Source organism: Sorex araneus, chromosome 2 (genome assembly GCF_027595985.1).
Source record: "Sorex araneus isolate mSorAra2 chromosome 2, mSorAra2.pri, whole genome shotgun sequence".
NCBI classification, from domain to species: domain Eukaryota; kingdom Metazoa; phylum Chordata; class Mammalia; order Eulipotyphla; family Soricidae; genus Sorex; species Sorex araneus.
Window position 1 is genome coordinate 322,856,667 of NC_073303.1, and position 22,435 is coordinate 322,879,101.

The following is a 22,435-nucleotide window of genomic DNA, read 5'->3' on the forward strand; positions in this document are numbered from 1 at the left end:
ACTACCTCCACACACTTTTGTTTGACTTTTACATGACTATGTAAGTTGAAGAAATTCTAAATCTATCTATAAAGGGAACTTTCAAATATTGATTAACCAACTTTTATAAAACATGAGCTTGGGGGATATAACTGTAGACAAGGCAGAAGTCTGCATTCTGGTAACAAGTTCACTATGTGTGGAAGAAGAAAGCCTTGGGAATTGGAGTGTATATGCTTTTGAGCATTCCTAGTAAAGGAATGACCTTTTGTTTTCAGTTCTAAGAGGAAGGACAGAAAAGGTGGGACCAGGTTGCAGAACATTCCATGGACTAGCAACTGAGCTTGGGAGGACCATTCAAAAAATCAATGGAGAAAAGAAAATGAAGAAAGATTTTAGTTGTACATTATCTAATAGGTACATATTATTTAGGGCAAAGAGTATTTTTATTTGTGGTCTGTTGATTTTTACAAAGTTAATCATTTAAAGTTACATCTGCTCCTTATAAGCTTTTGCTAAGTGTGTGATTTTAACTATCAGCATGTATTTAGAAAAGAGAAATGTGTGTGCTCAGGAATTATTACAGAAAGCTAACCTATCACAACTAAATAAAACAGTACAGCCGGGGGGAGAGGTGAGGGAAGTTGGTCCAAAGCCCACAAAGAAATCAGACAGAAGTGAGCTCAGTTCTCTCTGGAAGACCACAGTGCACAGAAAGTGGACAGCTTGGGACATGGAGAGCCTCTACTTCCATCATCTGTTATCACTCTCTAGAAACCCCAAACTCTGGCAGAACTAGAAACTAGATCAGGAATATATGGCTAGGTTTGGGTTTAATCCTTTGTTTTTTAATTTACAATTAGAAAGCTTCATAGAAGTTCAAGCATTTAGTACCCTAGTCATCAAAGTAATTGTAAGTTCTAGGCCTTTCTCAGGAAGTTCAAAAGTAATAAATGCGAGAAAACAGCTAGGGGCAGTGGCAGGATATCTGGAATTAGACTGGACAGAAGCAGAAGTCAGAGTCCAACGCTCTGCCTCTCGCACCAGGCCTGGGACAATATTACACTGAGCCCCCCATGGTGCCTCGAAGGGGGGCAACTTGAACATGATCCTCTTCTGCTGTAACTTTCAATCCAGGGCACACTCTGCCAAAGATAAAAAGTCACTCGGAATTTGTTCCAAATTGGGGTAACATGTGCTGTTATTACTTTTAATATACATGTTGGCTCATCAGTTTCCCTTCCAGAGAGCTGATTTCCAGAATGGGTGTACATTTGTCCAAAACTGTTATAAGCAACACCAAACATATCAATTATTCCTTCCTAGCTCGTGTTGTGGTGGGTTTAGGAGAAGGGGGCCTCTTCTCCATGAGAGAGAAGGATGCTCAGGACGTCTCCCTGGCAAATAACTCTCTTGTGCCTTACACTGGTATTAGTACATGGTACATGGTCATCACCACTTTGTGGTCAATGTTATAAAATGATTATTTATGTTGGATTTGAAGTATATGACCTTGCTTGTAACTAAATCCATTCTTATGTGAGTCAGTGCATTAGAATGTTGCTTTATGCCTCTGTGATTTTTCCAATCTCAATCATAATGAAGGCCTCGTAAAATAACATTGTAAGTGGATGCTATTTTTATTAGTCTCTTTATTTTCTTTTTGCTTTAGCTGATTCTGATACATCATGTAAACTCCCCAGTGGTGAGGCAGGGATTATTTGGGACAGCATATGTTTTGCCTTCCTCCTGTTGCAGAGAAGAGTCTTCATGAGTTACTATTTCCTACATGTTGTAGCTGATATAAAAGCCTCACAGATTCTGGCATCAAGGTAGGTTGGATGTGAATCCTGGGGCTTTTCAAAGAAGCCTGTCTGAAAGTATTTTGCAATATGCTGACTATATGTATTTACTAATAGAACGCTCTAGAAATTATGACATTTGCTCCAGGCTAGACAATCCAAGAAGGCAGAGCACAAGGCCTTGAAGATAAAAAATTGAAGCATGGCTTGCTCTTCAAGCCCATGTTCTTCCTTGAGCACGTATCTTGCTTCCTTGCCTCTGTGATTTTTTGTTTTCCTGTTTCCACTCTGGAGAAGCCTGTGTTCTCTCTTGAACACATACTTCTCTCTTTCTCTCCACTTACATCTTTCTAAATATGTTTCAATAAAAACTATTTTGATTAAAATAAATTGGAGTATTATGAGACTCTGCAATTAAGCCCTTGATAATGAACTAGGACATTCTGGAAAACCAAAGATTAACTCATTATCTTGATCTCTCGTGATTCATTGATCATTGTCCTTACTCAAAACTTTAAAACTAGGCATGTTGCTCTAGAGTATACTCTGTCTTCCCTCTGTCTACCTTCTGTTTTAAGGATAATCTCCTGAATGGAGAGAAAAACATAGTTGTTATTTATTAGATTATGGAAAAGATGGAAAAGATTCATTCTAAACCCTTATAATTTGTTTTTCTTTATCCTTCCTGTCTTTTCCCCCCAAGCAACCTCAGTATTTTTTTCTCTGGGCCACTGGCACTGCAAGATTACGTTTTTCTTCTTATTCTCCATCTTCTTGTAGTTTCTGCCTCTGTAGTATGGGGCTAAGGATCATATATTAAAGGGAATGTACGAGGATCATATATTAAAGGGAATGGTGCTGGAAAACTTTAAAGGTCATCAGTAGTTAGCATGTTTAAAATGTTTTTTTAATTTATTCATTTCTTAAATATTTGTATATGCCTACTAGTCACGTTCTGGAGTCCGGAGATATCGCAATAGACAGTATCTCTGCATTCAGAGCTTACAATCTTTATGTTGTCTACCAGCTTTAATAGACAATATTTCCATTTTTGAGGTTTAGAGAAAAGCAAAATTTTCTAGCCCTAAACTGTAGTCTCAATTTTAATTGTCCATAGAGAGACCATTTCTTTTAATACCGGTGGATAACTGAAATTCCCATTTTTACTGTTTTTATCTTGATGTCATTAAATCTGGGAATTTGATTACTTTCAGTTATAAGAAATAAACTGTAAGAATAGAACAATATGGGCTAAGGTGTGGCTCCGTGGTAGATCACACCCTTCACATATGAGCCACTGAATTTGGTCCCTTGCACCATCAAAAGAAATAGTGAAAAAAAGGCTAACACCTACTGTGATTAAGGGTAGGTTCTCAAAGATGCTCTAAGATAGTAGGAAACGTCCAGTCTAGATTTTTACTTCTAGCTTTGCTGACAAGTGATTATATGACTTTGGTCTAAACCCTGCTAGCCTGTTAACCTGTACAAGAATGAAAATAGCATTTATTGGATACTTATTGGGCCAAGTATTGTATTAATGTGTTGTCTGTTTTGTTTCACAGTAATTATAAAGAAAGATTAGTCATGATCCCCATTTTTATATGAAGAAACCAAGATTTAAGGAAGTTAGTATTCCCAAGTTCACACATGTGTTTACATGTGCAAGGCCAATATTTTATCCTCAGATATTTGTACTGTTTCCCACTGTGGCTTAGTGGCTACTTCCTGACTTGATAGCTCAAATGAGATCATATGTTTTATGGAAAAATATTTTGTAAACTGTATGGTATACTCATTACTGATTTCTTCATCCTAAATAAAATGTGATTTTGAAGACTGAAAAAAAAAAGGTTATCAGTAGTCAATTCCCTCAGATGCCATGTCCATCACAGAGACCCTGGCCTTTCAAATTCCTGCTAATCCTTGGTGCTAAACAATTTGATTAACATAAGATTGTATCATCAGTTGTGGTTTAAGGCAATGCATGTGTTTATACCCAGTGTTCCTAGAATTTATTCTATACTCCTGCTAGGACAAACAAAATGTTATTCCAAAAGTTTACTTAAAGGTAGTTAATTTCTAGGTCAGAGAGGTAGCATGAGGGTTAAGGTGATTTATTTGCATATGCCCAACTTTGGTTCTATCCCAGATGTAACTGTGGCCCCTGCATGCAGCCTAGAGTGTCCTTAAGCACAGGTCCTAGTAGACCCTTGGCACAGTCTGGTGAGGTCAATAAAACAAAACTAGAGGCGAAGGACAAGATTATTTCTAGCCTTTTCCACCTGATTTAAGGTCAAATAAAAAAGAAGAACCAGTAGGAAACCTACATTATATCTGAAGAAATGTGTAGTACCCCCCCCAGGCCTTACTATGAAGATAAATAATTTGATTTTACATATAATAGTGGCTTTGGAATTTTTCTTTAGAGTTGTTTTTCTAATACCTAAGACATCACTTTTAGAGCAGAGCATAATACCTCATTTCTATAGAGTATAGTAATATAGTAATCTTGTTTACTTGTACAGAGCAACTAATATATTTTCTGTTAAATGCAATTTTTTTTGCCATCACGGTTCATCTTTAGATGCCTAATACATCTAAGTCAGTATTTCTGGAATTCGCCATGTTATTTAGAAATCATACTTTTAATGTTACAAAAAAAGTAGTGGCTTTTAGTAGGATAAAATTCATGCTTGTCAAAGAAAATCCATATCTTAGCATTGTTCTCACAGCAGACTTTCCTAAGAGACATTCATTTATTAATTAATTTTTATTTGCCCACTTCCCACTCTGCTACCAAAAAATGGGTGCTTGTCCTGACTCATATGGCTTATATTGATGAGACACACCCACATAAATTAGCATAATACAGTTTGGCCCTTGTGATGGTAGGGGACATTTGGAAAACTGCTAATTATTTCAAGGGTAAATGACCATCTGCAGAGGACAAAAACTAGGCTTCCTTTCATTCTGGGCTACAACTGAAGGATAAATAAGAGATAGAAAAAATGTAGAAGGTAAAGTGAAATTCCAAGGGCAGTTTCACTGGGGAATTGTAAGAAGTTCAGAGTGACTAAAATAGAAATTTAAAGATGAAGGTAGATATTGATGAGAAATAAACTGAAAAAAATAAGCCTCATATTATCAGAGATATTGATAGATAAAGGTAGATATTGATGAGAAATAAACTGAAAAAATAAGCTTCATATTATCAGAGGCTTATAAACCATGTTTATGACATTAGCAATAATCCCAGAATCAATAGGAAGACACTGAGGCCTTCAAGGAAATAACATGATCATATTCACATTTTAGAAGCTCACTCTTCTTCAAACATGGAGGATGGAGTTGGTATGAGTAGACAATGGAACCATTTTGGTAGATGCTCTGTTGGTACGAGACAGAGACAATGGCTAGGGTTAAGGTAAATTAGATACCAAATATTTAACAGGTAAAACTGATAGAAAAAGCTTACTACACCTGTGGAGTTGTCGGTCTCATGAGCAAGTAAAACTCAGTCCACTGGGAAAGTCCAGAGTGCATTTGAGTAGAGACAGGTCTGAACGTTTAACAGACTTGAGTATCATCATTACACAAATAGTCTTAGAGCAGGTGAGAGAATGTGGAGAATAAGAAGAGTGCACCCCAGGGAGCACTCACCTTTAAAGAGATCGGCAGATAAAGAGGTTACAAAGACAACTCTGAACAAGCAGGGATGAAGAGGAAAGGTAGAAACCATGGTTACCTGGGGGCTTGAGGAAGATTATTTCAAAGAGGAATAGAAGAGGCAAGGTATATAAAGACAAAACAGAAAATTAAACAGTAGAGTTGTAACATTAGGTGGAAATTAGAAAAAAATAATCTGATGAGGTTACAGCCTAAACTCTAGGTTGAACAAAAAGGCTCTGGGCCAGAGAATGCAAGGTATTGGACAGTGGAGGGCAGATGATAGAGGGAAGTATATAGGAAACTGTGCTGCATGAATGGTTCTTGAACTGAGATTTGCTAGATATGAGGGTATTTCCAGAGTTTTAAGCAAGTTACATTAGCAGTGAAAAAGGTTGGAAGTTCAAAAAGTACAGACTCAAGGGAAGGATGAAGTCCCCAGGCTGTGGGTGGAGAGAGTTTAAAACAGTGCTAGTAAAAAATTTACAGAGAGCACGATGGAGCTGGGACAAACTCAGCTGATAATGTGCCCAGTTATACCTGTTCTGCTATGCTTGGAAAAACCTTCCAAACCCACTGCAGGAAGACCACTAGGTTCCTACAGGAATGTCGGCTTGGTTTTGCCAAGCCAGAGTGAGCGAGTTGTGAATAAGAGAGGTAGAAGATACCCAAGTGGGCTGGAAAAGTAAGAATCCTCCAAAGAGAGGAGGATCAATGAAAAAAGAGGCAGAAAATCTCATTGATGGGGCTTGAACTCCAACATTGCGTATTCCCTTACTGAAGTCCTAGCTCCACTCTTTATGACGTATTGAGTAGAAAACAATCTGAACTCACTCTTCCATACAAATGTTCCCCAACAGGCAACAGTAATTCGGTAAGGTGTGTACTATCATATGATATAACATTCTGAGGACATTTACTATCTTAGAGAATGCAAACCATCTTCCTTTTACTCCTGTCCCAAAACACTCGCTCCCAGGAGAGCCTCTGCTGGTTAACTGGGCGGGACTTCCCAGGGATCTTGGTGCATCCCTGCACCAACCAAGAAATTCCAGTCAAAGCCTAAAATGAAATGTCCATGTCAATTAATAATCATTTCCCCAAAAAGGAAACAATTTCTTTTGTACCAACAGAAGAAATACCAGCTTATTCTGTTTCTATGATTTTCTTTCAGAGGGGCGGAGCTCTTCCAGGCCACAATTGTAAAGGCTGTCAAAGCAAGGATTGAGGAAGAGAAAAAGTCAATGGACCAGCTGAAGAGGCAGTAAGGATGCTTTCTTTGGCTCTCCTCTTTGCCTTGTATGTGCCGTTTGCATGATCCCAGTCTTCAGCTCTCAGTCCTTGGGGAGCCTCATCCCTGGAAAATTTTCATGTTCACTTTCATCATCATGTTAGTGTTTGCTGTTATGTGGGGGCAGTTGCCAGGTCAAAGGGAAAGTGATCTAAAAGAAAGCTCCAAGGTTTAGGGCACTATTTGGGAAAGGACAAGAGGTCAAGTCTGAGTTCAGCAACTGGCTCCAGAACTTTGAATCACTCATTTAAACGCTCAGAATTGTAATTTTTAAAATTGTTTGGCACAGTTCTACCTGAGCTTTTGGTGAATGATATATGATCTTTCCCAGTACCACTCTCTGATCATTGCATCTTTGGTTTCATGGAATAAATTCAAAGACCCTAGATTTGGAAGGATTTGAGAGATAATATAATGTAATATAGTCCAAGACTGTTTAATATAATTCAACCTTTTGAAAAAAATGGTGGACTATATTTGATGACAAAATTCACAAAGGGAGACAGCACTCTAGATACAATCCATATTCCTCACATCCAGATCAAGGCTTTTAGCCACATATTCTGTTCATTTAAATAATGGACCTATGCTGCCCAAGAGATTTGAGAACTCATTTTTTTGGTTAGTTTATTGTAAACAATGGTTTTAGAGGATAGTTTTAAGCAGTCAGTGAAATTTCCAAGGATTGATAGCACTATGACAGAAGATCACATGTTAAAACTGGTGGCCAAAGTATTCAAAACCTCGTCACTTCCTCAAGAAAACAGACATTGCCAAGTCTGTCATTCCAACCTCACTCCCATATGCAAAAAATCTTGCGAGGTTAAATTCCTCTATTCTATGGTCTGCATATGTTAATGAAAATATAAAACTACTCTTATCTATTATATGAACATGCTATGCATCAGCAAACCTGTTATTGCTGTTTCTAACTAGATAAACCAGTTGTTGAAGTATAACAAATTTATGCTCACATTTTAAATATGTTCTCGATTTTCTATAATAAGACCTATTATTATAATTCACTTCACTGACATTATCCATTTGCTTAATAACACAAAAATCCAGGATCTTCTATTTCATTACATGCTGTGTTTAGAATAGCAATGGCAGAAAGTTTAGATAGGCATAAAGTATTGCATATCAAACCTTACCAGAACTCATTTTGGTCATGTTACTAAGACTAGCTTCTACATAGTATAAAATTATATGTATGTACATATTGTTTTAAAACAAGTAACATACTTATTACTAAGCAAATGTTTGACCACTTAGTTCATGATTTTAACTACCTACCTTGATGTGCAGTCCGTAAATCTGACAGAAGAGACCTGTGGTATGTTCTTGGCATTGATAATACTATTTAATCTACAGGATGGATCGCATCAAGGCCAGACAACAGAAATACAAAAAGGGTAAGGAGAGGATGCTGAGCTTGACCCAGGAATCAGGGGAAGGCCAGGACATCCAAAATCTCTCCGAAGAAGATGATGAAAGTACGTCAAGATATTTCTCTCATATTTAAGTAGCCTGATGTTAATTAGTAGCATGATACTGGGTATCTAGTAGCATGATGCTAGGTAGGACTATAAAATAACAATTTTGTATTTTTTTCTGCCAATATCTTTAATGCATTTTTTAACTTCGCAAGTTCTCGTTGTGAATGGGACATGTTTCTTTCAATACCTGTTATTTATTTTTTATTTTATTTTTTTTAATTTTTCAATATCTATTTAATGAATCCACAACTTTCTGAGTATTTTCTTAACTTGTCTTCAACAAGACACTTTTAATCAACACAAAGCCTATCTCTGTCCCACAGACAGATTTTTGGTGAGGAAAACAGGAATAATTTTACTTAATTTGTTCTTCTATGGAAGAAATTTTAGATACAAAGTCTTCTGTTGACTTTTATTTCGATAAATTTTATACAAAAGCACATATATGGACATATATGCATATTTATTTGACCTCTGAATATAGTAGTTAAAATTATCATCTGTTCATATGAAACTTAATGTGCTATATATTTTTAATATGTAATGATAGGTTTATTATACTCAATTAAATTTAAAAGATCCTTTAGTAGATATTTGCATGCTTTTCTATTTAAAGGAAATATAGAAATAATGCACAACTTTTCCAGGACATAGTATTTGCTAATAACCATTTATTGACATTTTACAACAAATGCATTAAAGTCATTACAAGAAAAAAATTGGGGTTATTACGATATATGCATTTTGAGAACTTACTTGCCACTGTTATTCTACAAAACGTGGGGCCATGCTTCTTTTCTGTTAATTCAATAGAAAATAAGTACATTTTTGAAAGGTACTTCGTAATTTTCCTATTTTGTATGCTCCCAGTTAGTGAAGATGTGGCATGATGTCTCTAGCACTTAGTAATTGCCTTCTGAAATGGACTATAATACATGGAAACTTGTCAGATTCAGTTTAGTTTTTTTTCTGACCTCTGATGTACTTTTGCAATTTATTTAGGTTTTACAATTGAGTTGTTAAGCGTGGTTTTCGACATTTGTTTTCTCACTTTCTAAGAATTAATACTTGGACATATTTTATTTTAGGAGAAGCAGACAAACAGAAAGCCAAGGGCAAAAAAAAGCAGTGGTGGCGGCCTTGGGTTGATCATGCTTCCAGTAGGTTTTTATGATCCTCTTACAATTTCATCAATTTTAACCCTTATATCCTTGACCAGAATTCAGGCGTCCCATTACCTATGTGTTCCATGCATTGTTTGAACCTTGTGACTTGATAGGGGTCAGAGTGCAGGAGTCTCCAAGGCCATAGACCAATTTTCCAGAGAAATCAGCTGATTAACATGCTAAGTAGAAAAACTTTTATGTGACATATGAGCTCTTGGACACAGTTTATGGGGTCAAAAAGGAAAAAGGAATTGACTACTGTGATATCCAATTTAAGATAGAGAGTGCTGCTGATACGTATTTGTTTCATGGCTGAGAGCCCTTATTAAGAATGAGTCGTGGGGCTGGAGCGATAGCATAGCGGGTAGGGCGTTTGCTTTGCACGCGGTCAATCCAGTTTCAATTCCCAGCATCCCATAAGGTCCCCTGAGCACCACCAGGAGTAATTCCTGAGTGCAGAAGTGCAGAGCCAGAAATAACCCTTGTGCATCGCTGGGTGGGACCCAAAAAGAAAAAAAGAAAAAAGAATGAGTCATGACTCCAGCATGGACTCTGGTTTAAGGATAATAATTATGTCCAAAGTTTATGACCCTCAGTGTAAGGTACGAGGTGAGGATACAAGCAAGTTTCCTCTACCTTATTCCCAGAGCTTTGCTTTTATTTAAAAAAAAAGGGGGGGGGTTCTTTGGCAATTTATTAGTTATAAATATTAGGGTAACTTAACATGCATTTAATTCTCATCCAGCCTCCCTCCCATTTTAAAAAAGACTTTAATTACATGCTGAACCCAAAACCCAGCAGCCAGTTCCCCTTACCATCCCCAAAACTCATTTTTTTAAAAAGCAAAACAGGACTGCTATGTAGAACAAATATTTTTCCTTCCTAATCATAATGAATCAGTAGCTATGTTCTGTATTCATTCTGTTTAACAAAGGAACTATCACTTTTCGCCAATGATGTTAAATGGAATGATCCTTTTAAATCTAGCACCATTTTTTTTGTTTGTTTTTTGCATTACATTTTGTTGCTCCATATATTTAGTACTATAATATCTTTATTTAAATCTAGCACCATTTAAATTTGTTAGAATATTGTATAATTATGAATTTTTGCAAGGTATTTGCTATGTAATCTTATTTTATGTGCTAAATATTAATAGATATTTTACTGTGCTAAATATTAATAGATACTATCCTTAAATGTTATATTACTTGTTTGTTATTTAGTTAATATTAATAATCATGTGAGGGACTCTATAGATTGAAATTCACTCAATAGCTAAGATAATCAGAATCCTTTCCCCTATTATTTTTTGTCACTTATAGCTGATATTGCCCTCTAATCTAAGAAAAATTTTATAAGTCAGCAAGGTAATTTAGTGAAGCGAGAGTCAAAAGGTGGGGCCAGAGCAATAGTATAGTATAGCAAGCAGAGCCTTGCATGTGGCACACCCGGATTTGATCCCTGACTCCCATGTGGTCCCCCAAGCACTGCTAGGAATAATTCCTGAGTGCAGAGCCAGGAGTAACCCCTGGACAATGTTGGGTGCAGCAAAAAAAAAAAAGAGTCAAAATGTGTTCAGTCTAACTAAACACAACACAGTTTAATTCCAAATACTAAATTTAGTTTTATGGTAGGAAAAATTCTGGATTCCAAAAAGAATCATTTAATTTGCTGTCCAATTCCCAAGATTCAAATCAAAACTCTATGACTCTTCAATTTATTATCCATCAGCCTTTCAAAAATCGCATAGCAATGCACTGTATCCCATTTCTATCAAGTCACAAGTAAACTGTGCCTATTTTATGTTTTTAAAGGGTCCTTTGCGAGTTTAGAGAGACCTATCCATTTCAGAATTGTGTCATAGTGAGTGTTTTGTCCTTTCAACTGGAGTAAATTCCCATCATAATCATTGTGGTTATCTTTCCTTTTGTCATATAAACATTGAATTTTAGAAGGAATTGGATATGGTCTTTAATAATCATCTTACAAGCCGGTAATAACTTAACTTCCTATGAAGGTTATTGAACTTAGATTGTCTGATTCATTTCACCCTCATTATATCAAGTTCTTGAAGAATGGTATTAAATTAAATGTGCCTTGATAAAATTCCTACAGTGCAATAATGCAGGGATGTGTGGGATTCATAGTCTGGAATCAGATTCTGACTGTGATGTTAAATTTTTTTCTATAAATGTACTTCCTTTTGCAAGTGTATAAGGAAATAAGGATAATGAATATATGGCTTACTTTTTTCTGATGGTGAATTTCAAAACTCATCTTTATATCTGGAAGCACTTTATCAAAGCCTTATTCTAACCTAAAGACACTGGGCTTTTACATAGATATACATTTTATAAATACAGAATATAATAATTAGAATGGTTGGAGTAGATTTGTGTGAAATCAACAATTTGTCAGTGTGTATTTAATAATTAATTTAACAATTTAATAATGCTGCTATACTGTTTTATTATTGGTATTCTCTCAAGATCTTAGCATGGTCATAGGTCACAAATCTCTTATTTCCTACCTATGTTCACACATGTGTTGCATTATTGCTGTTCAATGATACCTTCCATTCAAGTGCTGTATGTTTCTGTATCCTTTCAGTACTGATTCGGTATCTGAAATATAGGTCCACATTCGTGGGAACAGATAGTGGGGTTTTCAAAGCTGTTTTCACTCTCAGTCATTGAGTGTAGTCATTGAAATGTATCTCAACACAGGCTGGAGATAGGTTCTGAAATAACAAATGTAAGAATTCCTCTACTTATTAATAGGATTAAAGACAAGTTTCTGGGTATTTTCCTGGTTTTACTTCAATTTTACATTTTACAAATGAATCTACTTTAAATTTTTAATATGTTAATTCTTTTTCTCACCTATAAAACTGTAAGGGTTTTTTTAATGACAAAAACAGTTGTTTAGATTGCTTGAGTTAAAAAATGTTTGGGCTTAAGAGGTAAACATAAATATAAGTAATAGAAGGTATGATTGAATACAATTTAAGCTATTATTGAGTTAGAGCCTATAATGAGGGTAAAATGCTCAATATGTAATGTGTTTTTTCCAAATTATGTTACATAGATAACCTATATAACTTTCCTGCAAATCTCTGAGCTTTCACGAAGGCATTATTTTAATGGTCTTCTTTACTGTCAGATGAATGCTAAAACTTTGGTTTGTTCTTGCTTATTTTTACCTTATGTTATACTGTGTTTATTTCTTCAGACCTGGACCCAGTACCCTGGGCCTGGTTCTTTCTTCAGAAAATAATCACAAGTTAAAATGCTTCTGTTCAAGGATATAAGGCCCAATTTATTTATTCAGCATCTTCATGGATGGAGGCTTCAGACATGTCTGAAATTATGAGCAAAAATTTCTTAGCCTTTAACTGTGTTTAATAATAAGCAGCCAGCTATTAAACAAGCCCAGGACTTCTATTTCGTTACCATGTGAGCTTCCACAAGAGAACTGAAGACATGTTATGCCATCCAAAAGATACCTTAGCATTAGAACACCCAGACAGAACTGAATATGCTCATTTGTTTTCCTGCATAAATCCATGTGTATATTTATATATGTATATATACATATATGTGTGTGTGTGTGCTAGGTCTCATTCTTTCAATAGACTTAACCATCACTGAGAAAGATTTGGTGCTGAAATTTATTGAAATCTCTGGATATTTTAGTTAGCTCTACTCCTGGTTTTACTTCAATTTTACATTTTACAAATGAATCTACTTTAAATTTTTAGTATGTTAATTCTTTTTCTATTTTAGTTAGCTCTACTCACAACTTATAACCCAATGATATGCCCTTGCAGAGATAGAATCAGATAAAGAAACAACAGTTCATACTCTTTGTTCCTTGCATCTTGTGGTCAGTAAACTCCCCTTAAATTTCAGTGAGCAACTGAGGAACTCCAAGTAGGCAGTGCTGGACTACACAGTTTCCATCGATCATGCTAGCACAGAAATTGCCAGAAGCATGGTGGTGTCATCTCAATGGTTATATATACAATATTTATGAATTTTTCCTTATGTAATATATATTAAACATTTCAAATGTCTTATCTTATGTCATAGCCCCCCATTTCATAACTGAAGAAGCTAAGACTATGCAGTAGGAAATGACACTGAGAGTTACCACTGATCTTGATCCTGAATCATATTGATGGACTTTTTTTACCCATTCAGTTAGTACTAAATTCTCTGTTGCACTTCAACTTTATTAAAGGATCCCCAAATTGCTCAATTATAAAACTATAATATTTTACAGTCATTTTGACCATCTGCAAAATGATGATCAAGTCATTTTGGTCATTCTTGGTAACAGAACCAATTGCTGCAGAATTGATCCAATTCACCTGTGTGCAATTTGCTATGAAGAAGGAAACAAATGTCAGGCGAACCCAGCATTGGCTCGCTCTGTATGGTATAGATAAGACTGTGTTTTCTAGGCCCAGGCATGCCAACATGATGAGTTCTATTCATCTCTTTTTTCCGTAACTACCAGCATCTCTTGCCATAGTCTTTTTATGGACTATCTGTGTATCTTGAGGGCGGGATCGGGGGACATCTCAACATTTCATTAATAAGCCCCCTTTTTTCCTATACCTCTTTCCAGAAATAAATAAATATTTTGTTTTGCTTAGTGGTCAGGAGTGGAGATTATTATTTGTTTGAAACGGATAGTGAAGAGGAAGAAGAAGAAGAATTAAGAAAGGAAGATGAAGAACCTCCACGAAAGTCAGCCTTTCAGGTAATTATGGGCTAGGGAAGACCGTGCCCACAGCTAATTTAAAAAATGTTTTCCTTTATGACAGAACTTGATTTCCGGTCTATATGTCTGACATTGTCACATATATTGAAGGTCACAGAAGTTTCTAGTTTACATCAAATCATTTATTCCCCATGCTTGCTTTCAACAGTGCCTTTCTTACTGCCATCAGAGTGGATTTCCATTCACTTGTCATTAAATCTTTTTCCATAATCAAAGAAAAATAAAGTTTTCTTGGTGAGCTTAATTTTTCTGTTGCAAGGAGGATGTGTGAAGACATTGCTTTGGATAACTTGAGTGGACCAATTTCAGTATGTTAAAATAGTTAATGAACCAAATGCTCAGCTAAATGATGCATAACATCTATTTTTATATGTACCGATAAGGATTTGAGAAGTTATTAAAATAATGAAAATATTCAGCACCGTTGTAATTTTGTCATCTTACCTGCCTTTCTTTTTCAGAATTGGTCGTATTATTCTTAACTGTTTTATATAATACATCCCCCTGAATGCATAACCAATGCTTGTCAAAGAGGAGATTTCCTTGTTAGGAGTTACATGGGCTGAAAACTATTTCTGTTTCTTTTTGTTTACATAACAGGACTGTTTCCTTTCTCTTTGTTATAGTACAAGGCATAAAAAGATCTTTTAGTCCATAGACGTCTTCTAAAGTCAGCAAGTGATGACATCCACCCATTTTGTATGAAATAAGTTATTCATGGAAACACCTCGTCTGATGCTTCTCACCAGCTTCAGTGCTAGCTCTGTGTCTCTTGATGACTATTGCTGTGTGCATGAGTATGCTAGCTTGTCAAATACTAACAACTTGACCGGTTTATCTTTATTCCAGTGATTTTAATTCTAACCCTCACTTCTGATACAGCCAAGGAGAGATCATGATCATCTTCACCATTTTTTTAATTTTCACAGATGATTGATTATTTTCTATATTCCTGTCTTTAAGGAGAGCACACTTTTTTTCTAGCTTCAATGGTGGTCTCATTTTAACATAGTTGATGCAATTGTAGAGGCTAAGTCATACTGACTTCAGATATTAAATAATTTGCCCTTGGTTTTTTTTCTACTAATGACTCTTGCTTTGTCCTTCTTTGTAGAGAGCTATTGGGAAGTTTGCATCAGCCATTTTAGCCTTGCCAAAGTCTGTCATTAAACTTCCCAAAACTATTCTTCAGTATTTAATCAGAGCTGCAAAGGTATTTGACGTTTTCTGATGTGTGGTGTGTGACCCTCTGCTCTGTAGAATTTTAGACAAGCAGATCCCTTTTTGCCAGACATCTGCATTTTCCCTTTTCTATAAATCGTGCAATGAAGGAGCAATGAGAATTTTAAGTATTGGGCAAACTTTCCCAAATGGAGTTCTGAGAAGCCAAATTTCTTATTTTATTCTTCTTACCTTGATCCCAGAGTCTGTCGAACATAGAAAGAGAAAATGCAGACATATGTCTCGTCTCCATTCTGTCCTTTTGGTAATCTGGCCTAGTCACAACTTGTTTTCAAAGGGCCAAATCTGGTTGCATGCATCAGTGATGATGTGTAAAAAGCATAAAACTTTTTCTCAGAGAGCTGGTAAAATTATGAATAATAAGCCTGTAAGAGATTTATTTTGTTCTATTTCCCTGTTGACTTCCCTCTAGTCATCCTTCCTAAATTGGATCTCAACTTCCAGTCACTATTCTGAAGTCACTTCAGCTCCGTATCAAGCTGTGCTCCATTGCACACCAGAGGGCTCTTCACTCCTAAGTCACAGATGCAAGTGCTGAAGAGTCAACTGCTAAAAACAAAACAAAAACAAAAAGAAAGAAAGAAAGAAAAATTAATTATGTGTCAATGAATCTAACCCACCACAGACATTACCCAGATACCTGTGTTATAGTTGTTTTGTTACTGACAGAGTTGAAAAAGGAATTAATTACTTTACTGGTTCTCCTGATTCAGTCTAGGTAGGCAAAGTGAATTCTTAGGTCTTTATGCTCCTTCAGTGGTAATAAGGAAATGGTTTACCTAGTGAGACCATTTTAATTACCAGGGGCTCTTATTCATATGCAGGTTATTTAAATTCAGCAGCTCTGTTGAAAACTGAACTTCCGTATTTCTCTCAAGCTCCCAGGTGAGCCCATCTGCTAGACCAGATGCAGAATCTAGAACTCTGTTTTCTCCATGTTTTAAAGTCAAGATCTTGACTTTTTGTTTAATAATCATTCCTGTCATTCTCCTAGGCTACTTTACCTTCTTATGACTGCCATATGAGTCTCACCAGTTGTACTAAGAATTCACATGAAATATATATATATGTATATATATACATATATATAAAATGTAAAACTATACCAATCTTGCTTTCAAAAAGAAATCATTCAGATAGCTTAAAGAAAGCCTTGGTTTGAGGCTGGAGCAATAGCACAGCGGGTAGGGCGTTTGCCTTGCACGCGGCCGACACGGGTTCGATTCCCAGCATCCCATATGGTCCCCTGAGCACTGCCAGGAGTAATTCCTGAGTGCAGAGCCAGGAGTAACCCCTGTACATCGTCAGGTGTGACCCAAAAAGCAAAAAAAAAAAAGAAAAGAAAAAAAGAAAACCTTGGTTCATACCTAGTAGAGTCAATAAGAAAGTTTATGTGACTTACATTATAGCATCTCAACTCCAACAACCTTCCTCTATTTTACAAAATAAACATATTTTTACTATATTTTCCAGGAAAATCAATTAATTTCAATCAATGAAAGATAGAATAATATTGATGATAAAATCAGTGAGATTTAAATAAAGCTGGAGTATATGATTATTTCCAGAGATAAAGCTGGGCTTAATCACTAAAGACAAGTACAATCTGGAGATGTCATAGATTGTTTGTGTACACTTTTGTATTTTTCTACTTATTGTAAGTGGTGTTTGTGTCTGATCCCCAGACAAATCTAACAAATTAAATGATGATTATAGACATCATACAGATGAAGAAATTTCCATCTTTAGGAGATTGAGGTGTTTCCCTCTTCTTCCTTCATTATTGACAATTTTCTGAAACACACTGAGACAAAACTGACTCTTACGTGTTCCTGTAACTGTAAACTGTTTGCCTTTTCCAAACACAAATTCAAGAATCAAGAGGAAATTGACAGACAAGAATTTGTCCTCTGATTCTCATACTCTTGTCACAGTGTCTAAATTCTTATCTCAGGAAAATTGTTCTCATAGGCAAAAGCACTTATAATTTAAAATCTGATGTAGGATCTTTCAATGCTTCAAAATTTTTATTACACTCACTCTTTTACCAAATCTCTTTCCTAAGCTTTCCATCTATCTCTCTTCTTCACCCTCTCTTCCATTTATTCCATTTTAATTTAGAGCAACAGAGTTTCTCCAAATTGGACATTCACAAATGCCACATTCCTTTCTTATTTTCTATATTTTGGATTTTTTAATTATCTAGAAGCAAAATTATAGTGTTTTTTGTTTGTATTGGGCATACACCAGGAGCTCATGGTTTAGGTGGTACTGTGTGTTATCTGATTGAAACCTGGTCAGCTATGTGCAAGGCAAGCGCCTTACCCTCTGTACTAATTCTCAACCCCATTGATATTCTTTTTAAAGGACTTATCATTTATGTTTACTTTTTATTTTATTATTGAATCACTATGAGATATACAGTTGCAAAGTTTTTCTTGATTGGGTTTCAGTCATACAATGTTCTAACACCTATCCCTTCACTAGTATACAATTCTACCACCAATGTCCTCAGTTTTCCTCCCACCACCCTCACCTCCCCCTCTGTCTCTGTCTCTGTCTCTCTCACACTCTCTTACTTTCTCTCTCTCTCTCTCTCTCTCTCTCTCTCTCTCTCTCTCTCTGTCTCCCTCTGAGCATTATGCTTTATAATCTGAAGGTTTATCATGTGTATTCCTGTACCTACGTTCAACACTCAATTCTTGTCCTGACTCATCATTCCCAACTGTTATTGTCATATTGGTCCCTTCTCTATCCTAACTGCCCTCTACCCCACAGTCATTTGTGGCAAGCTTTCAACCATTGACCAGTCCTCCTGGCCCCCTTTTTGGATATTAGTCTCATACTATTTTTTTTAGCAAAGGTAAATAAACATGAACTTTTCCTATATTTTGTGGTTCCAATTTTTTTTAAAAATTAAAATTTTGTTGGAGTCAGTGTGCTTATTTATGTACTAAAAGAAGAGATTCCTGATGGTTTCTCCAGTCAAATTGCTCAATAAATATTTACCATAAACTCTTTCATTTGGTCCTTTTCAAACTCTAGTTCATTTTTTTCTTTCAAAGATGTTTTAGAATAAAATAGGATTAAATATTTGTCTCCTGGGTTATGATTTATACATAATTCAGATTTTGTTCTAAAGATTTGGATTCCATTTTACCAATAAAAACTATATTTTCATATATGGAAAAGTTGACTACCTCCTTAATTTTACTGACATTACAATGGCAGGTTTCCTTTCACTGTGTTTTTTCAAAGATTTTAGAAACCTGAAAATAGCACAGAATAAAATTAAAGTGTCTGGGTTTACAAAAGCTCTAACCAAACACTCGAAATCATCATCGTAGTAGAAAGGCCGGCTCCCCTGAGACAGGTGTGTGTTTGCGTGCATGAGAGCATGCCTGCTTGGCTTCATGATCACATGTGGCTGGTTTTGCATAGGTTTTCTTTTGGATCTTCTGCATGTCTTGGGAGACTGATTATTGGTGGGTGGGTATTCAAAATTGCTCTGTCATGGTTATACTACTTTAATGCATTTATTTTCAGCTCTTGAATGAAAATACTAAAGGCAAACAGCAGTTTCTTTTCCTGTCATTCTGGAATAATTCCTTAAACTATAATTATGTGATGTTTCCTCTTTAAATGCTAATCTGCAAGCCCATTTTCAAGCTTCTGGTACTAGCTGTTATTCAGATGGGAGACGATGAAATGTGCAAAATATTCTGTCAAAATAAGTGATTTGAAATATGAGAGTTTTTTTCACTTAGTGTTTATTTGTGGGTAATGAGAGAAAACTGCTCTAATAAACTTAGTCAGGCTTCCAGAAGATTTCTTTGTGTGCAGTTCAAGAGAATCAGTAATTATCCTAAGTGGTGGAGCTATGGGGAGACTTGAGCAAGAAGCTGGTTTGATCACACAGAGTACCCCATCACTGAGCATAATTCCAAGTGAAATGCACTCCTTCAGCACCTATTTTCACATTTTATTTCATTACCATGAAAATGGCACAAGTGAGCTCAGAATACTGAGGGTTGTTGGGAGAGGCCTTAGGTTTGTGCTGTGATAACAAATAAAAATCAGAGTTTCCTGTTGGTCCCTTTTTTTTTAAGTTCAGATTATTAAAAATCCAGAAAATAATTTAACTTTTTCCTTCAGTTTGTTTACCAAGCATGGATCACAGACCCTAAAACAGCACTCCGACAGAGGCGCAGAGAGAAAAGGCGAACTGCAAGAGAAGAAAAGAAGAGAAGGAGGAAGGCATCTGGGGGCGGTGAGTGGTGGATGGGCGAGCAGATTCTCAGCAGCATCCCGTGTGGTCTTGGTCTCAGAGGGCGCCAAAAGGAATTGTAAAGGAGAGGAAGTCTGGAGCACTTGAATCTTACATTCTAAAGCCTACAAAGAGTTCTACTTAGCCTCAGTTGCTTATATGTGATATTTGTGCTAAGTCAAAATATGAACTTAAGTGAAGATGCACCTATACAATATAAGAAAAGAAACCTAAGAAAAGTCAAAGAAAGGGAAAGATCTTATTTTCAGATTGCTATAAGTCAGAGTGCATAAACAAGATCTTGATTATTAAGTGATATTTCAGCAAAAAGTTTTACTTAGGAAAAAACCAAAAGGATAAATCTGAGACGAAAGAGAGAGTATAGCATTTAGGGAGCTTGCCTTAAATGCATCTGACCCAAGTTCAACCCCTGGCATCAAAAGATTTTCCCAAGAAAACTGCCAGGAGTTTCTCTGAGCAAAATCCAGGCGTAAAACCTGAGCACAGTTAGATATGGTTCAAAAATAACCCAAAAATCAAAGAAAATTAATGCCTAAAATGCAAATATGGCATTTGAGTTAATAATTATATAATATATATATACATATATAGCTGGAGCGATAGCACAATGGGTAGGGCGTTTGTCTTGCATGCAGCTGACCCCGGTTTGATTCCTCCATCCCTCTTGGATAGCCCGGCAAGTTACCGAGAGTATCCCGCCTGCACAGCAGAGCCTGGCAAGCTACCCATGGTGTATTCAATATGCGAAAAACAGTAACAACAAGTCTCACAATGGAGACGTTACTGGTGCCCGCTCAAGCAAATCGATGAACAATGGGATGACAGTGATACAGTGATATACAAATATACACTAAATATCTTTGTTTGTACATACATGTTAAGGCTGGTGTACATGTACACATATGACAGCATAGATCAAGGATTTCTAAAATTGGTAAAAGAAAATTAAAACAAAATTAATGAACTGTCACTGTCATCCCGTTGCTCATCGAATTGTTCGAGCAGGCACCAGTAACGTCTCTCATTGAGAGACTTCTTGTTACTGTTTTTGGCATATCCAATACGCACGGATAGCTTGCCAGGCTCTGCCGCATGGGCTCGATACTCTCGGTAACTTGCCAGGCTCTCGGAGAGGGGAGGAAGAATGGGACTCGGGTCTGCCGCGTGAAAGGCGAACACCCAACCGCTGTGCTATCGCAAAAAGAATTAACAGATCAGAAAACAGAAACGGCCAAAAGATGCTCAGCTTCACTCGTGATACAAGAAAAATAAACTTAGTATTTTGAAATAGGTTTTGTTGATTTTTTTGTTTTAGGGAGATTTGGGTGTTTTGGTTTTAGTTTTTGAGCCACACCTAGTAGTGCTCAGTATTTACTCGATGCTCTCTGCTCAGAGATCATTCCTGGTGGGACTCAGAGCACCATATCGGGTGCCAGTGATCAAACCCATGTTAAACCTGTGCAAAGCAAGTACCTTACTTTCTTCTCTCCAGCCTCCATTTTTCTTTTAATCTGGAAAACTGTCAAGAACTTAAACCTTTGATGATATCATCATTTGTAGCTAGTTGTAAGTGCTCACATATATGATGGATGGTGTAAATCAAGTAGTACATTCACTTTGAAAAGCAGTATAACAATATCTAGAGATACATTAAACATCCTACTACAGGAGACATATATGATCACAAATCAGTCTAACTCTATGTGATTTAACTGAAGCAATATTTGCACATGTGCAGAAGGACATATCTAGGGCTATCTGTGGCGTTGCTTGTTAATAACAAAAGTTTGGAACCCTCCTATGTTTCCAGGTAAAGAGTCAGAAAATTAGATTCCCAGATAAGTTTTGGAGTGCTACTCATTCATTGTAAATGGTATTTATCACTTTGACATGACAGTGTTCTACTCCTGACATAATTACAAGAAGTTGCTAAATGATCTGCTGAAACCACTTATGCACTGTAGCACTATAGCACTGTCATCCCATTGTTCCTCTATTTGCTCGAGTGGGTACCAGTAACGAAAGAAATTCAAAGCACCTGAACATAACATTTCACGTTTTTAGTAAGTGTATCCATGGTGCATATGTGCTATCGAAAGATAAAGATATGTAATAAATTTATAATAGCCCTTACTTCTTTGAGAGGATAAAGGTAGAGAGACTGAAATTAACTGGTATGATTAAGAAAAATTTTAGGATAATCTGTTACAGTTTGATTCTTTATAAAACACACACACATAGTTTCCTTTTAAAATTAAAACTATTCAAAAATAAAAGGAAAGTGAAAACAATATCTAATGGAACTCACTGAAAAAATGTACCCTTTTTGACCATTCGTCCACTTGCTACTTCCTAGTAACTTTAATTTTATTTTGCTTTATTAATTTAAAAGACAAAATTGGGGATAATTGCTCAATAGGAGCTTTGCTTTGCATGTATAAGGATATCAGTTTGATTCTTGGCACCAAACATAAAGAGAAAAAGAAATCTCAAAAAGATGTCAAAAAGTCAAGCAGTAAAAAAGGTAGATGCAGAATTTGCCCTAAAAACTTAGCTCTAAGCCTCTAAACCCTATAATCTGTTTTATTCATTTTGATTTCTTTCACCTAGTATAAACACATAGGTGCATACCATTCCTGTTGTTTTTTAATTCATGAAGTAAAAATTACTCCTGTATATTCATTAGCAATGTATCATGGACATTTCTCCAA

The 22,435-nt window shown here is 36.1% G+C and overlaps 1 protein-coding gene across 3 annotated transcripts in view; it reads left to right on the top strand.

The window, feature by feature from the left end:
* PIEZO2 (piezo type mechanosensitive ion channel component 2) overlaps positions 1-22,435 on the top strand; it is a 455,202-nt gene that overhangs the window by 382,797 nt on the left and 49,970 nt on the right. For 2 of the 3 annotated variants that reach the window (XM_055127105.1, XM_012933496.2), the window contains 6 exons: positions 1,652-1,811; positions 6,622-6,711; positions 8,113-8,234; positions 9,326-9,397; positions 14,067-14,173; positions 19,592-19,706. In XM_055127105.1, coding sequence (XP_054983080.1) covers positions 1,652-1,811; positions 6,622-6,711; positions 8,113-8,234; positions 9,326-9,397; positions 14,067-14,173; positions 19,592-19,706 — 666 coding nt within the window. Of the gene's footprint in view, positions 1-1,651; positions 1,812-6,621; positions 6,712-8,112; positions 8,235-9,325; positions 9,398-14,066; positions 14,174-15,308; positions 15,408-19,591; positions 19,707-22,435 lie in introns of all 3 variants that reach the window. The other variant, XM_055127104.1, reaches the window with a different exon arrangement.